Here is an 18,745-nt window from a genome sequence, read left to right as displayed (position 1 = left end):
GGCAGAGCCACGCTCAATTTTTAATAATAATAACTAGGCATGCAAGCAGCACTGAACTGGCTGTCAGGAATCAGACAGGAAGAGTGTTATACAATACTGAATTGTATTATACATCGAGCTACCAAACGATACTTTAGTTAATTTTAATTGGTCACACCCGACGGTGAAATCACGATTTGTATCCCCCCGTGGTCTGGAATGGCTATGTTTTGCACATATGAAAAAACACTTGTTTGAATTGAAATGGCCATATATTTGCCTCATAAGTTACATAAACCAATCATTGAATAATAACAAATACCCGGCAAAATAACTAACAAAAATTTTCCAACATTGAAATGAAATATACTAAAACCTAAAATATATTAATAATATCAAAATGGTTCAATATAGCATCAATACAATTCAAACATGCATTAACTTCCCCTTGTGCAAAAGATGGGGTATCTACTACAGCACCAATGAAACATGAGCATAACTAATACTTATAAAATTCACCATAATCCAAAATTGCATTGGAAATTGAGCAAAAATTATAGGTTTAAAATCCACAATTATAGAAAGAGCAAGAAAAAATAAACATAAAGAATTTAAAATTGTTATGTGTAAAAACTAACTGGTGGAGGAGGGGAAGGAAGGTGGTGTTAACAACTCTTATCTTAAAAAAAAAAAAACCTGTACTATTTATGGTGAAGATATTTTCTCTGCAACGTTCTTGGCCCGTGCTTTGGTCAAAATGATGCAGTTGAAGAATGATAAAAAGAGTTACCTCCCTTGCACTGTAATATAAATTATATTTCACAATATGAAATAGATCTTTTGTATGCTCTGGAATGGCTATGTTTTGCACATACGAAAAAACATTTGTTTGAATTGAAATGGTCATTTATTTGCCTCATAAATTACATAAACCAAACGTTGAATAATAACAAACACCCGGCAAAATAAATAACAAAAATTTTCCAACATGGAAATGAAATACACTAAAACCTAAAATATATTAATAATATCAAAATGGTTCAATATAGCACCAATACAATTTAAACATACATTAACTGTCTCCTTGTGCAAAAGATGGGGTATCTACTATGGCGACAAAAATTGCTGATTTCAAACAACAGTCTCCAACCACCCCGCCTACCCTGAAGTTCGACGTATGTCTGAAAGTGGCTGACATGTGAACTGCCCAGAATTAAAACAGACATCATAAGTGGATTGCTAACTTGTAAACAAAAATGGTGGGATATGTCACGTGACCATGACCCGCGAAAGCTCATAGGGAAACGTGAAACCCCATACTTTACAACAGGGTTTTAACCAATAATGTAGCGTCACAACCCTTGTAAAACTAGACAAAGTAACCCCCGAGACTCTTAGACAATATTGTTGACAACTTTAAAAAAAACTGTACTATTTATGGTGCAGACATTTTCTCTGCCACAGTCTTGCCTCGTGCTTTGGTCAAAATGAAGCAGTTGGAGGCAGACCACCATTAAATTTGTCTATTTATAGCAATTCTCTCTCTCTCTTCTCCCCTTTTGCATGCCCATTTTTGTTGATTTTTTGGTCTAGAATGGATGAAGAGGGTTTGAATTAACATTTTCTCCCAGGTTTTGTTAAATATTCATGATTTTGAGGCGGAAGGATAAAGAGGTTATCCAGTTGGCTACAGTGACATGTATGGCAACTAGTTACATGTTTTTAGTATGCTTCTTCAAGTTTGTGTATCTCAAAATTTTGGTGGTCAACCTCATACAAATTTTAGTGCAAAGACATGACCATTTGTTCCTCTGTCTGTAGTGAAAAGCATTCAGCCCAACGAAAATTTGGGGAAAAGTTAGAGATGGGCAAAGAGGCCAGAATTAACATTGAAGTCAATGGGGAAATTAATGGGGGTCTGCCTCAAGTTGAGGGATGATAAAAAGAGTTACCTCCCTTGCACTGTAATATATATTATATTTCACACTATGAAATAGATCTTTTTCGCAAGATCACCTACTTTTTACTGGGGTTGTTTTTTCAAAATATTAAATATTTTATCGACTACTTCTGGTTTACAGATCATTGTCGGGATAAATTTAACAAGTGGAATAGGAACTTAACTTCCTTTACCAGAAGTTTCAGAAACATCCATTGAGGAGTTAAAAAAAAAAATTAGAATAGCATCTCCAATAATTTAACGATTTTTCGACTTTTTTCAAAGATAGGGGCCCTTTTTGGACCCTTTATATCATACTGGAGTTTTTAAACTCCAAAAAGGAAAATACTAGACTTTCAGCGTCCAATAATCTATCTCCTTTAGCATCGAATTTGTATCATTTGGATGTCATAAGATCGTCCATTATTCGAGCTATCGAATGGCACTTTAGTTGTTTTGATTCGGTGAAATCTGATGTTGTAATCACTTTTTTTGCAAGATCACCATTTTTTTACGTTTTACGTTGGGTTTTTTCAAAATATCGGATATATTTTCGACTACTTCCGGTTTTTGCATCATTGGCAGGATAGTTTTTATAAGTTATGTCGATACTTAAATTTGTATACCAGAAGTTTCAGAAACATCCATTGAGCTGTTTTCAAAAAGAAAAATAGAAGAGCATTTTCAGTAATTTAAGGATTTTTCTACTTTTTTCCAAGATTGAGGCTCTTTTTGGACCACTTCTATTATTTCAATGCCTTTATTTTGGGATTCACACCATAGACCACCGATAGGACTCTGAGTAAAAAAAAAGTTTAAGAAAAATCGTAAGTGTCGTTTTCGAGAAAATGGCGTCTCAAACGGTTCCAAAACAGAAAATACTACCTTTTCGGCGTACCATTATTTATTTTCTAAACATCGAAATCATATCATTCAGATGTCATATGATAGTTCATTAATGGGGCTATCCAACGACTCTTTAGTTCTTTTGGTCCGCTAATATCTGACGGAGAAATCAAGTTTTTCGCAAGAGCGCCAATTTTTTAAACTTTTTTTTTTCATTTTTTGAATACTTCTGGTATGGATATCATTGTCTGGATAGTTTTAATAACCAGTTTGGGCACTTCAATGGTCGCAGGGCTCTATAATGATATATTACATTATCTGATCAGATAAAATGCCCCTGAGAAATCCTATGTTCGAAAGTGCCAAAAATGAAAAAATGTCAAAATATCGATAATAAAATTTCAATAACTCAATACATATTATACATCGTTACTCAATACATATTTTACATCGTTAGAATCGTAATTAGGTCAGCTATCTGAACGTGTAACCTTTTTGTATAAATCTGTTTAAATAATAAAGTAATAGAGCATTTTCCAAAATTTCACGATTTTTCGATTTTAAGTCCCTTGTTTATCCTATTCCAGACATTTCAAAGTCTTATTGGATGGCTTCATACACAAGACTATCGAATAGACTCTTGATAGAGAAAGTTAAAAAAAAATTGTAGGTTAAGTTTTTGAGATAAAGGCGTCCAAAAACGCTCCAAATCAGAATATACTTCATTTTCAGCGTGCGATATTCTGCTGCCTGGTCATAATATCCGTATGAATTGGGTATCATACGACAGTGCAATCATCGTGCCACCGAACGATACATTAATTTGTTTAATCCGTTGAAACTGGACAGAGAAATCGCGTTTTTCCCCAAAGCACCCATTTTTTGCATTTTTTTCAAAATATCAGACATTATTTCGACTACTTCCGGTTTACGGATCGTTGTTAAAATTGCTTTATCCAATGGTCTGACAATATGACTTTACGATCCAGGTGTTTCAGAAACATCGATTGAGGTTTTCAAAAAATATAAGGGTTGGAAAATGGGCAGAAAATTCGAAACAATTTGATAAATAAAGGGCGATAACTCTGAATGAAACTTATATTGCTGGAATCGGATTGACTGCAAGTGTTCAAATATGTAGGTCAAACTTGACAATTTGGCAAAATAACAAAAATTGTCTCTTAAACAACTTTTTTAAAATTTTCGGACTTAAAATGACAGCGACAAAGTTTCGAAATTTCGAAATATTCAACTGCTATCTTCCAGGAAAAGTCACAAGGTTTTCGAAAATGTCGTTAGTGAAGAATTGAGGAAACTATGGCAGATTTTTGATTTTGGCCATTTCGGCCACTTCCGGTCTGGTCAGAAGTTTAAAAAATAGTTTATGGAGTAGCCACCACATGGTTTCCCAGTAGAAAAGTAGATTTCAGATCAATATCTGTTACAGGCACTGAGAAATAAGCTCCCACGGTAAATAATAATAATAACTAGACCTGCAAGCAGCACTGAATCGGCTTTCAGGAATCATACAGGAAGTGTGTCATACAATAGCCCATTCATCGAGATACCAAACGATACTTTAGATATTTTGACCCGGTCACACCCGACGGCGAAATCACGATTTTTGCAAGAGCACCTATTTTTTACTTTTTACTTTTTTACTTCCTGTACCAGAAGTCTCAGATAGATCTATTGGACAGTTTTTAAAAGAAAAGAAAATTAGAAGATATTTAACGATATTTAGCAAATAATTGGTAGTCATGCCAATGTGTTACCTCCCTTATACCATTAGAAGCCGATTTACAAATATAATGATTTTTCGACTTTTTTCAAAGATCGTGGCCCTTTTTGGACCATTTATTCTATATGAAATTTGGAAATAAGAGTAGTTTTCGAGATAAAAGCGTCTGAATAGGCTCTAAAAAGGAAAATACTAGATTTTCAGCCTCTCATAATATATTGGTTTAATAAGGAAATAAATAAAGCCCGAAAGTTCAGGGACTTCTTTAAAGCCTCCAAGAGGTGTGACGACTATAGAATATGGAGAAATAAAACCAAAAATCTCATTAATAAAGCCAAAAAAAACTTTATCAAGGACTCTATCGAAAATGAAGAGCAATCTAAAAACATATGGAGATATTTTAGTGACATACAAAATAAACCCAATAATTGCCCTTATCCCAATAGTATTAAATATGGAAAAACAACAGTTAATGATCTAAATGCTATTGCTAATGTGATGAATGATTACTTCACCAATTTAACTGATGACATTAAGCCCCCCTATACACCACTTTCTCAAGAGTGCAAACGAAAGATATCAGATTACGTAAATGATAAGATTCCCCCAAATAACAACTTTTCTATTAATTGTATTACTACCACAGAGGTATTAAAACATTTATTGAGTTTAAATAGTAACAAAGCCATTGGGTGTGATGGTATTGGACCCAAAATTTTAAAATTGTCTGCGTATACAATTTGTAGCAGTTTGACATATATCATTAATCTTTGTATTTCTCAAAACATGTTCCCCAGTGCCCTTAAACTGGCTAAAATTATTCCTATACATAAGAAGGGAGCTAAAGATGATCCGAACAATTATAGGCCAATCTCAATTCTCCCCACAATTTCAAAAATATTCGAAAGGCACTTGAGCACTCAAATTCAAACTTATTTGGAAACCTTCAATGTTCTTTATGCTTACCAATCTGGATTTAGATCAAATCATTCATGTGCTACTGCACTGATCCGAATGACAGATAATTGGCTTGATGCTATCGATAATGGTGCGATGAGTGGTATAGTGTATCTTGATTTTAGCAAAGCATTTGATCTCATTGATCATAAGCTTATTATTGAAAAACTACATCTTTATCGATTTGATAATAATTCACAAATTTTGATTGAATCATATCTTGACTCACGGAAGCAAAAAGTATGTTTAGGATCAATTACCTCCTCAATTACTACAGTCAAATGCGGGGTTCCACAAGGTTCGATCCTGGGTCCTCTCCTATTCCTAATTTTTATAAATGATCTCCCACTCAATATTGAATCAAGTCAGATAGATTTGTTTGCTGATGACAGTACCCTGCATTGTTCACACAAAGATATTTTATCCATCGCGAAAAATCTCCAAAATGATCTCTATTTGGTTGCTGAATGGTGTGAAAACAATGGGATGGTAATCAATCCTTCGAAAACAAAATCAATGCTGATTTCAACAAAACACAAAAGAAATCAGAAAAACCTAACTTTATCTCTCCATGGTGAGAAAATTGAGACGGTTACTACCGCAAAATTACTTGGAATTCAAATTGACCAAGACCTTAATTGGGAAGCACAGATAGCAGATATGTCTAAAAAACTTGCATCAAAAATATTTCTCCTAAATAAGATAAAAGATCATTTACCTTACGAGACAAGAATTTTGTTTTATAACAGTTACATACTACCAATATTTGATTATTGCTCTATTATTTGGGGAAATGCTACCAAAAGTAGATTAGACATTCTTTTAAAATTACAAAAGAGGGCAGCAAGAGCTATTCTTGATGCACCGATTGAAACTCCGTCCACCTCTTTATTTACTAAACTCGGTTGGCTTACCCTTACACAGAGGATTCTTTACAATAAAATTGTCTTATCATTCAAAATTGTTACATTTAATACTCCACTTTATCTAAATTTCCATTTTATTGAAAAATCTCTTGTTTCCAAAATGGATATCTTGCTCCGTTCACAGACCAGTAAATCTCTTTTTCTTCAAAAATGCAAAACGGAATCCATGAAACGTACTTTTCATTATTCTGCATGTCTTTTATGGAACAATCTGCCTTTTGATATAAAGATGTGTAAAAATGTTGAAAATTTTAAGATTAAACTGAAAACTCATCTATTTTGCACACTGTAGGAACCATAATATTCAACTGATGACATACTTATTATTTTTAACTTGCAACTGCATTCTATTTTATTTTGTGTGTAATTATAGTGTTCTTCCTATATTCTACTTGTATAATGTATATGTTTTGTAGTTTGGGAGTGACTTATCAAACTTCCCACTTTAAAATGCTATTGCATTTCTAATGATTTTAAATTTATCCTGATATTACATGTATATATGTCTTTGTAGTTTAGGAGGGACCTATGGAAGATTAGTTTTTTTTTGCAAACTAAATACGTTGCCTCATTAAATAAAGTTTTTATTATTATTATTATTATTATTGCCTAACCAGCGAATTTTTACCATTGAGATGTCATAAGATCGTATATTGTTTGGCTATCTAATGACACTTTAGTTGTTTTGATTCGGTGAAATATGGCGTAGTAATCCCTTTTTCGCAAGATCACTATTTTTATACGCCCACATTTTCATGTGGACGTATATTGTCGTTGCCCCTGTCTGTCCACAATTGTTTGCGAACAGTCTACAGGTCACAATTTTTATTCGATTTCAATGAAACTTGAAATATAGGTTTATCACCCTAATATCTCGGTTCCTTTCGATATTGGCATGTATTGGACTGTAACTTCATGGATTATGGCCCCTGATTGTACGAAAAATCACGTTTTTAGCTTGCGAACAACGTAGAGCTCACAATTTTTATCCGATTTGGTTTAAACTTGAAATGTATGCTTGTAACCCAAAGATCTCGGTTCCTTTCGATATTCGTGCATATCGGAACGTAACTTCCTGAATTATGGCCCCTGATTGTACGAAAAATCGTGTTTTTAGATTGTGGACCCTATAGAGGTCATAATTTTTATCTGATTTAAAAAACCGTATTATTCTATCACCGTTACACCTTAAGGACGACTGAGTTCGAATTTCGTGAAAATCGGCCCAAAACTGATAGACAAAATGACCGCCCTTCGTTCTCAAATAACGTAAAAATATGGTATATCAAGGTTGTGGACCCTATACAGGTCACAATTTTTATCTGATTTTGTTGAAACTTGAAATGTAAGTTTATAACCAAAAGATCTTGGTTCCTTTCGATATTTGCACATATCGGACCATAACTTCATGAATTATGGCCCTTGATTGTACAAAAAATCGTGTTTTTAGCTTGTGGACGCTATAGAGGTCATAATTTTTATCCGATTTAAAAAAACGTATTATTATATCGCCGTTAAACGCTAAGGACGGCTGAGTCCGAATTTTGTGAAAATCGGCTCAAAACTGACAGACAAAATGGCCGCTGTTCGTTCTCAAATAGCGTAAAAATATGGTATATCAAGGTTGTTGACCCTATAGAGGTCACAATTTTTATCCGATTTTGTTGAAACTTGAAATGTAAGTTTATAACCCAAAGATCTTGGTTCCTTCTGATATTCGCGCATATCGGACTGTAACTTCCTGAATTATGACCCCCTATTGTACGAAAAATCAAGTTTTTAGCTTGTGGACGCTATAGAGGTCATAATTTTTATCCGATTTAAAAAAACGTATTATTATATCGCCGTTAACGCTAAGGACGGCTGAGTCCGAATTTTGTGAAAATTGGCTCAAAACTGACAGACAAAATGGCCGCTGTTCGTTCTCAAATAGCGTAAAAATATGGTATATCAAGGTTGTTGACCCTATAGAGGTCACAATCTTTATCCGATTTTGTTGAAACTTGAAATGTAAGTTTATATCCAAAGGTCTCGGTTCCTTTCGATATTCGCGCATATCGGACCGTAAATTTCTGAATTATGGCCCCTGATTGTACGAAAAATCGTGTTTTTAGCTTGTGGATCCTATAAAGGTCACAATTTTTATCCGATTTTGTTGAAACTTGAAATGTAAGTTTATAACCCAAAGATCTCGGTTCCTTTCGATATTCGCCCATATCGGACCGTAACTTCCGGAATTGTTGTCCCTGATTGTACGAAAAATCGCGTTTTTAGCTTGTGGACCCTATAGAGGTCATAATTTTTATCCGATTTAAAAAAACGTAATATTATATCACCGTTACACCCTAAGGATGAATGACTTTGAATTTCATGAAAATCGGACCAAAATTGACAGACAAAATGGCCGCAGTTCGTTCTCAAATAGCGTAAAAATATGGTATATCAAGGTTGTGGACCCTATAGAGGTCACAATTTTTATCCGATTTTGTTGAAACTTGAAATGTAAGTTTATAACCCAAAGATCTCGGTTCCTTTCGATATTTGCCCATATCGTACCGTAACTTCCTGAATTATTGCCCCTGATTGTACGAAAAATCATGTTTTTAGCTTGTGGACCCATTAGAGGTCATAATTTTTATCCGATTTAAAAAAACATATTATTATATTACTGTTCCACCCTAAGGACAGTTGAGTTTGAATTTTGTGAAAATCGCCCCAAAATTGACAGTCAAAATGGCCGCCGTTGTTCTCAATTAGCTTAAAAATATGGTATATCAAGATTGTGGACCCTATAGAGGTCACAATTTTTATCCGATTTTGTTGAAACTTGAAATGCAAGTTTATAATCCAAAGATCCCGGTTCCTTTCGATATTCGTGCATATCGGACCGTTCGTTCTCAATTAGCGTAAAAATATGGTATATCAAGATTGTGCACCCTATAGAGGTCACAATTTTTATCCAATTTTGTTGAAACTTGAAATGTGAGTTTATAAACCAAAGATCTGGGTTCCTTTCGATATTCGCCCATATCGTACCGTAACTTCCTGAATTATTGCCCCTGATTGTATGAAAAATCATGTTTTTAGCTTGTGGACCCATTAGAGGTCATAATTTTTATCCGATTTAAAAAAACATATTATTATATTACCGTTACACCCTAAGGACAGTTGAGTTTGAATTTTGTGAAAATCGCCCCAAAATTGACAGTCAAAATGGCCGCCGTTGTTCTCAATTAGCTTAAAAATATGGTATATCAAGATTGTGGACCCTATAGAGGTCACAATTTTTATCCGATTTTGTTGAAACTTGAAATGCAAGTTTATAATCCAAAGATCCCGGTTCCTTTCGATATTCGTGCATATCGGACCGTTCGTTCTCAATTAGCGTAAAAATATGGTATATCAAGATTGTGCACCCTATAGAGGTCACAATTTTTATCCGATTTTGTTGAAACTTGAAATGTGAGTTTATAAACCAAAGATCTGGGTTCCTTTCGATATTCGCCCATATCGTACCGTAACTTCCTGAATTATTGCCCCTGATTGTATGAAAAATCATGTTTTTAGCTTGTGGACCCATTAGAGGTCATAATTTTTATCCGATTTAAAAAAACATATTATTATATTACCGTTACACCCTAAGGACAGTTGAGTTTGAATTTTGTGAAAATCGCCCCAAAATTGACAGTCAAAATGGCCGCCGTTGTTCTCAATTAGCTTAAAAATATGGTATATCAAGATTGTGGACCCTATAGAGGTCACAATTTTTATCCGATTTTGTTGAAACTTGAAATGTAAGTTTATAATCCAAAGATCTTGGTTCCTTTCGATATTCGTGCATATCGGACCGTTCGTTCTCAATTAGCGTAAAAATATGGTATATCAAGATTGTGGACCCTATAGAGGTAATAATTTTTATCCGATTTAAAAAACCGTATTATTATATCACCGTTACTCCCTAAGGATGAATGAGTTTGAATTTCATGAAAATCGTCCCAAAATTGACAGACAAAATGGCCGCCGTTCGTTCTCAGATATCGTAAAAATATGGTATATCAAGGTTGTGGACCCTATAGAGGTGACAATTTTTATCCGATTTTGTTGAAACTTGAAATGTCAGTTTATAACCCAAAGATCTCGGTTCCTTTCGATATTCGCCCATATCGGACCGTAACTTCCGGAATTGTGGTCCCTGATTGTACGAAAAATCGCGTTTTTAGCTTGTGGACCCTATAGAGGTCATAATTTTTATTCGATTTAAAAACTCGTATTATTATATCACCGTTACACCCTAAGGACGACTGAATTCGAATTTCATGAAAATCAACCCAAAATTGACAGACAAAATGGCCGCTGTTCGTTCTCAAATAGCAGAAAAATATGGTATATTAAGGTTGTGGACCCTATAGAGGTCACAATTTTTATTCGATTTTGTTGAAACTTGAAATGTAAGTTTATAACCCAAAGATCTTGGTTCCTTTCGATATTTGCCCATATCGTACCTTAACTTCCTGAATTATTGCCCCTGATTGTACGAAAAATCATGTTTTTAGCTTGTGGACCCATTAGAGGTCATAATTTTTATCCGATTTAAAAAAACGTATTATTATATTACCGTTCCACCCTAAGGACAGTTGAGTTTGAATTTTTTGAAAATCGCCCCAAAATTGACAGTCAAAATGGCCGCCGTTCGTTCTCAATTAGCTTAAAAATATGGTATATCAAGATTGTGGACCCTATAGAGGTCACAATTTTTATCCGATTTTGTTGAAACTTGAAATGTAAGTTTATAATCCAAAGATCTCGGTTCCTTTCGATATTCGTGCATATCGGACCGTTCGTTCTCAATTAGCGTAAGAATATGGTATATCAAGATTGTGGACCCTATAGAGGTCACAATTTTTATCCGATTTTGTTGAAACTTGAAATGTAAGTTTATAATCCAAAGATCTCGGTTCCTTTCGATATTCGTGCATATCGGACCGTAACTTCCTGAATTATGGCCCCTGATTGTACGAAAAATCGCTTTCTTTTTAGCTTGTTCTCTATCCATCTCTCGAAAATGTGGGCGTATCCTGCCTGGCAGCAGCTGGTTGTGTTTTTTGTCTACAGACTGGAATTCTGAATGGATCATTTTGGATCTTGGCACATGTATTTCTTATAGCCTAAGGATGGCAACTGTTAGCCACTCAAGATTTTTCTGTTTATAGTATAAAGGCCGCAATTCTGAGTGGATCATCTTGAAACTTGATATACTTATTTCATGATCCGACCCACTTGGGAAGTGCCACACCCATTTTTGGGTTTGTATTTTGTCTGTAAATACTCTACAGGTTACAATTATTAACTGATCTTGTTCCATTTCGGCATAATCCAATAGTGTTATTGCTATTTAATGGTCCATGTCCAACCGCCATGGGCAAGAGCGACAAACAATTTTTGTGTTTTTTGTCTTACCGGCTGGAATTCTGAATGGATCATTTTGGAACTTGGCACATGTATTTCTTATAGCCTACGGATGGCAACTATTAGCCACGCATACACTGCATACAGGCCGCAATTCTGAATGGATCATCTTGAAACTTGATATACTTATTTCATGATCCGACCCACTTGGGAAGTGGCGCACACATTTTTTGGTTAGTATTTTGTCTGTAAATACTCTACAGGTTAAATTATTAACTGATCTTGTTCCATTTCGGCATAATCCAACATAGGCTTGTACCTATTTATATTGGTCCATGTCCAACCGCCAGGGGCAGAGTCACAGACAATTTTTGTGTTTTTTGTCTACAGGCTCAGCCTGTCTACAGGCTGGAATTCTGAATGGATCATCTCGGAACTTGGCATATTTATTCCTTAAACCGTAAGGGCAGCAATTATTTATTTTGGTGCATGCTCTGACCCTTAGGGGCAGTGTCACACCCACTTTTTTGTTAATATTTAGTCAGTAAATTTGGCAAAACAAACGCCTAGCCTTCTTTGCCTCTTGTCATATTACAGTCGTTGCAGCCATTTCATATTTCATTATCTTCTGTTTCTGTTGAGAGTATTTTTCATTGCTTGTCAATTCTATGTTTATCTTTTATGTAAAAAATGCTCTGGTGGTCTTAAAAGGAATAAATTAAAGTGTCCATGAGATGTTAAATCATGAATTTCCTTTATCTGTTCTGATTAACAAATTGCCAATAAAAATACTACTATATTATTTGTATTAACAGAAAGGTGAAATACAGTCATCAGATACTTCATCTTCAACATCATCATCACACGTCCAACAAGAATCAACTGAGCAGGTAAATAAACCTTTTTGTTTATATACATTTTTAAATTTCAGACTCAATTTTATTAGTGTTTTTATACGCCCATATTTTCATGTGGATGTATATTGTCGCCCCTGTCTGTCAATTAACAAATGTTTGTGGACACTCTACAGGTCACAATTTTTATCCAATTTCAACAAAACTTGAAATATAGGTTTATCTCCCTAAGATCTCGGTTCTTTTCGATATTGGCATGTATCGGACCGTAACTTCATGGATTATGGCCCCCGATTGTACGAAAAATCGTGTTTTTAGCTTGTGGACCCTATAGAGGTCACAATTTTTATACGCCCACATTGAAATGTGGTCGTATATTGTCATCACCCCCGTCCGTCTGGCGTTTCGGCGTCCACAAGCAATGAGGCTAAAGTTAATATACGATTAATTTTAAATTTATACACAGTGTTTAATGTCATGAGGCAAAGAATCCTATTGATTTTCAGCGACTTCCGATAAATTACTGCTAGAGTTATGGCCCTTGATCACTTCAAAAAAATCTTGTGAATGCTCTAGAGGCTAAAGTTAATATCCGATTGACTTTAAATTTATACACAGTGTTTGAGGTCATGAGACGAAGAATCCTATTGATTTTCAGCAATTTCCGATTGCTGCCAAAGTTATGGCCCTTGATCATTTTGAAAAATCTCGTGGATGCTCTATAGGCTAAAGTTAATATCCGATAGACTTTAAATTTATACACAGTGTTTAAGGTCATGAGTCGAAGAAGTCTATTCATTTTCAGTGATTTTTGATAACTACTGCCAGAGTTATGGCCCTTGATCACTTCAAAAAATCTTGTGAATGCTCTAGAGGCTTAAGTTAATATCCAATTGACTTTAAATTTATACACAGTGTTTGAGGTCATGAGACGAAGAATCCTATTGATTTTTATACGCCCACATTTTCATGTGGACGTATTATGCTGTCCGTCCGGACGTCTGTCCGTCTGTCTGTGTACAATTTGTTTGTGGACACTCTAGAGGTCACAATTCTTATCCGATTTTGACGAAACTTGAAATATAGGTCTATCTCCAAAAGATCTCGGTTGCTTTCAATATTGGCATGTATCAGATCGAAACTTCATGGATTATGGCCCCTGTTTGTACGAAAAATCACGTTTTTAGCTTTTGGACCCCATAGAGGTCACAATTTTTATCCGATTTTGTTGAAACTTGAAATGTTAGTTTATAACCCAAACATCTCGGTTCCTTTCGATATTCGCGCATATCGGACCATAACTTCCTGAATTATGGCCCCTGATTATACGAAATATCGCGTTTTTAGCTTGTGGACCCTATAGAAGTCATAATTTTTATTCGATCACGTTTTTAGCTTTTGGACCCTATAGAGGTCACAATTTTTATCCGATTTTGTTGAAACTTGAAATGTTAGTTTATAACCCAAACATCTCGGTTCATTTCGATATTCGCGCATATCGGACCATAACTTCCTGAATTATGGCCCCTGATTATACGAAAAATCGCGTTTTTAGCTTGTGGACCCTATAGAAGTCATAATTTTTATTCGATTTAAAAACTCGTATTATTATATCACCGTTACACCCTAAGGACGACTGAATTCGAATTTCATGAAAATCAACCCAAAATTGACAGACAAAATGGCCGCTGTTCGTTCTCAAATAGCAGAAAAATATGGTATATCAAGGTTGTGGACCCTATAGAGGTCACAATTTTTATCCGATTTTGTTGAAACTTGAAATGTAAGTTTATAACACAAAGATCTCAGTTCCTTTCGATATTTGCGCATATTGAATTGTAATTTCCTGAATTATGGCCCTTGATAGTAGGAAAAATCACTTTCTTGTTAGCTTGTTCTCTATCCATCTCTCGAAAATGTGGGCGTATCCTGCCTGGCAGCCGCTGGTCAACGATTTCCGATTGCTGCCAAAGTTATGGCCCTTGATCTAGAGGCTAAAGTTATCATCCGATTGACTTCAGATTGATACACAGAGTTTAAGATCTTGAGACGAACAAGTACATGTATAATGATTTTCAATGAATTTTTATGACTTAAACAGCTAAATCCATGATATTAAAAGCTTCGTATACTAAATGTTAGTATGGGTTAGAACTTTATAAAAACCAAACAAATTCTAATGGTTTTCTGATAATTATTTCATGAGTTGATACTCTTAATCAGATTTTAGTGTATTATAAATATTTCATTACCGAAAAAAGTAAAAATATGCGACAACACTTGTTGACTGCCCGGACGATTTAGCTGCTGTGGGTGTATGTTTTGTTGCCTGGCAACCTATCTTTTTAGCTTGTGGACCCTATGCAGGTCACAATTTTATTATACGCCCAAATTTTCATGTGGATGTATTATGCCGTCGCCCCTGTCCGTCCGGATGTCCGTCCGTCCACAATTGTTTGTGGACTCTCTACAGGTCACAATTCTTATCCGATTTCGACGAAACTTGAAATATAAGTTTATCCCCAAAAGATCTCGGCTGCCTTCGATATTGGCATGTATCGGATCGAAACTTCATGGATTATGGCCCCTGTTTGTACGAAACATCACGTTTTTAGCTTGTGGACCCTATAGAGGTCACAATTTTGATCCGATTTTGTTGAAACTTGAAATGTAAGTTTATAACCCAAAGATCTCAGTTCCTTTCAATATTCGCGCATATCGGACAGTAACTTCCTGAATTATGGCCCCTGATTGTACGAAAAATGACATTTTTAGCTTGTGGACCCAATAGAAGTCATAATTTTTATCCGATTTAAAAAACTGTTCTATTATATCACCGTTACACCCTAAGGATGACTGAGTTTGAATTTCATGAAAATCGGCCCAAAATTGACAGACAAAATGGCAACCGTTCATTCCCAAATAGCGTAAGAATATGGTATATCAAGGTTGTGGACCCAATAGGGGTCACAATTTTTATCCAATTTTGTTGAAACTTGAAATGTAAGTTTATAACCCAAAGATCTCGGTTCCTTTCGATATTCGTGCATATCGAACAGTAACTTTCTGAATTATGGCCCCTGATTGTACGAAAAATCATGTTTTTAGCTTGTGGACCCTATAGAAGTTATTTCGATTTAAAAAAACCGTTCTATTATATCACCGTTACACCCTAAGGATGACTGAGTTCGAATTTCAAGAAAATCGGCCTAAAATTGACAGACAAAATTGCCGCCGTTCGTTCCCAAATAACGTAAGAATATGGTATATCAAGGTTGTGGACCCTATAGGGGTCACAATTTTTATTCGATTTTGTTGAAACTTGAAATGTAAGTTTATAACCCAAAGATCTCGGTTCCTTTCGATATTAGTGCATATCGGACCGTAACTTCCTGAATTATGGCCCCTAATTGTACGAAAAATCACGTTTTTAGCTTTTACCCTATAGAAGTCATAATTTTAACCTGATTTAAACAAACGTATTATTGTATTATTATATCACTGTTACACCCTAGGGACGACTGAATTCGAATTTTGTGAAAATCGGCCCAAAATTGACAGACAAAATGGTCGCCGTTGGTTCTCAAATAGCGTAAGAAAATGGTATATCAAGGTTGTGGACCCTATAGAGGTCACAATTTTTATCCGATTTTGTTGAAACTTGAAATGTAAGTTTATAACCCAAAGATCTCGGTTCCTTTCGATATTCGTGCATATCTGACTGTAATTTCCTGAATTATGGCCCATGATTGTACGAAAAATCGCGTTTTTAGCTTGTGGACCCTATAGAGGTCATAATTTTTATCCGATTTAAAAAACCGTATTATTATATCACCGTTACACCCTAAGGACGATTGAGTTTTAATTTCGTGAAAATCGGCCCAAAATTGACAGACAAAATGGCCGCCGTTCGTTCTCAAATAGCGTAAAAATATGGTATATCAAGGTTGTGGACCCTATAGAGGTCACAATTTTTATCCGATTTTGTTGAAACTTTAAATGTTAGTTTATAACCCAAAGATCTCGGTTTCTTTCGATATTCGCGCATATTGGACAGTAACTACCTGAATTATGGCACCTGATTGTACGAAAAATCGCTTTCTTTTTAGCTTGTTCTCTATCCATCTCTCGAAAATGTGGGCGTATCCTGCCTGGCAGCCGCTGGTTCTGATTTATATCACTGTTACACCTTAATGATGGTTGAGTTCAAATTTCGTGAAAATCGGACCAAAATTGCTGGACGAAATAGCAGCCCATCATACGCAAATAGTGTAAAAATATTGGGGGGGGGGGGATGGGCGAATGGTTAGCACGTGCGTGCTGTATGATAATGTCATTGAGTCAACTGGCGTGGTCGGGTCGCCTGTCCAACCTCGTGGGTTTTCTCCGGGTGTTCCTGTTTCCTCCAACTGCTAAAGACCCCTACGCGCAAGCGAATTATTGAAATAAAATAAAACCATATGTTAGTCCCGAAATGACCTAGTTTGTGTCGAGTGGACGTTAAACCCCATTTCTCTCTCTCTCTCTCTCTGTAAAAATATAGTATATCAAGGTTATGGATCCTCTAGAGGCCCGTCTTCATTAGCCCAGTTCGGAGCAGAACAGTAGGACGTTAAATCCCATTTCATTTCATTTCCTCTAAAGGCCACAATTTTGAACTGATTTTGATGAAACTTGAAATTTATCTTTGTTCCTTTCGATATTCGCGCATATCAGATCGTAACTTCTTGAATTATGGCCCTGATTGTGTGAAAAATCACGTTTTTAGCTTATGGACCCTATAGAGGTCACAATTTTTATCCAATTTAAAAAAAAACGTTGAAATAAATCACCGTAACACCCTGATGATGGTTGAGTTCGAATTTCGTGAAAATCGAACCAAAACAGCTGGCAAAATGGCCCAGCCTCGTACGCAAATAGTGTAAAAATATGATATATCAAGGTTGTGGATCCTCTAGAGGCCACAATTTTGAACCGATTTTGATGAAACTTTAAATTTATCATTATATCACAAAAATCTTGGTTCCTTTCAATATTCGCGCATATCAGATCTTAACTTCCTGAATAGAGGTCACAATTTTTATCCAATTTAAAAAGATATTGAAATATATCAACGTAACACCGATTTTGATGGAACATGAAATACATGTTTATAACTCAATGATCTTGTTTCCTTTCGATATTTCGCGCATATCGGATCGTAACTTCCTGAATTATGGCCCTTGATTGTATAAAAAAATCGCGTTTTAAGCTTGTGGTCCCTCTAGTGGTAACAATTTTTATCCAATTTAAAAAAACGTTTGAATATATCACCGTTACACCCTAATGATGGTTGAGTTTGAATTTCATGAAAATCAGACTAAAACTGCCTGACAAAATGGCCGCTCGTATGAAATGAAATTGAGTTTAACGTCCTATTGTTCTGCTCCTATGCTGGGCTAATGAAGACAGGCATACGCCATACAGTTTGCTATGAGGGAATTTTTGCCTGGGCAGCGGCACTATCGCCTACTCTTATATCGAATTCCAACTGCCAAGGGATCTTTTACATGCATTCCAATGTATACACAGGACCTCGGTTTTTCATCTCATCCGAAGGACTAGACAGCTGTTGTGCATCACTGACAAGGGGGGAACCAAGCTGGAAAATCTGGATGAACTTTCTCGGCCAATGCAGGGATCGAACACCCGACCTCCAGGCTAGCGAGCCAGCGTCTTACCTACTTAGCCACATGTATGTAAATGTATGTAATACCAAGATTGTGGACCCTCTAGAAGTCACAATCTTTATTTGATTTAAATGAAACTGGAAATGTATGTTCATAACCCAAAGATCCGGGTTCCTTTCGATATTCATGCATATCAGACCATAACTTCTTGAATTATGGCCCCTGATTGTACAAAAAATCAGATTATTTTTTTTTTTAGCTCGTTCTCTGTCCATCTCTTGCAAAATGTGGGTGTATCTTGCATGGCAACTGCTTATTATCCAATTTTGATGAAACTCAAAATATGTGTTTATATCCCAAAGATCTTGGTTCTTCTTGATGTTCGCGCATATCAGACCATAACTTCCTGGATTATGGCCCCTGATTGT

The 18,745-nt window shown here is 35.5% G+C and overlaps 1 protein-coding gene across 1 annotated transcript in view; it reads left to right on the top strand.

Moving 5' to 3' along the window:
* The window catches only part of LOC130013154 (bromodomain-containing protein DDB_G0280777-like), a 229,994-nt gene that overhangs the window by 207,176 nt on the left and 4,073 nt on the right, over positions 1-18,745 (top strand). The window contains exon 17 of the mRNA XM_056101790.1: positions 12,610-12,684. Coding sequence (XP_055957765.1) covers positions 12,610-12,684 — 75 coding nt within the window. The remainder of the gene's footprint in view (positions 1-12,609; positions 12,685-18,745) is intronic.

Source organism: Patella vulgata, chromosome 6 (genome assembly GCF_932274485.2).
Source record: "Patella vulgata chromosome 6, xgPatVulg1.2, whole genome shotgun sequence".
Classification (NCBI taxonomy): domain Eukaryota; kingdom Metazoa; phylum Mollusca; class Gastropoda; family Patellidae; genus Patella; species Patella vulgata.
Note: the sequence above shows the minus strand (reverse complement) of the source record. Positions and strands in the feature narration are given on the sequence as shown.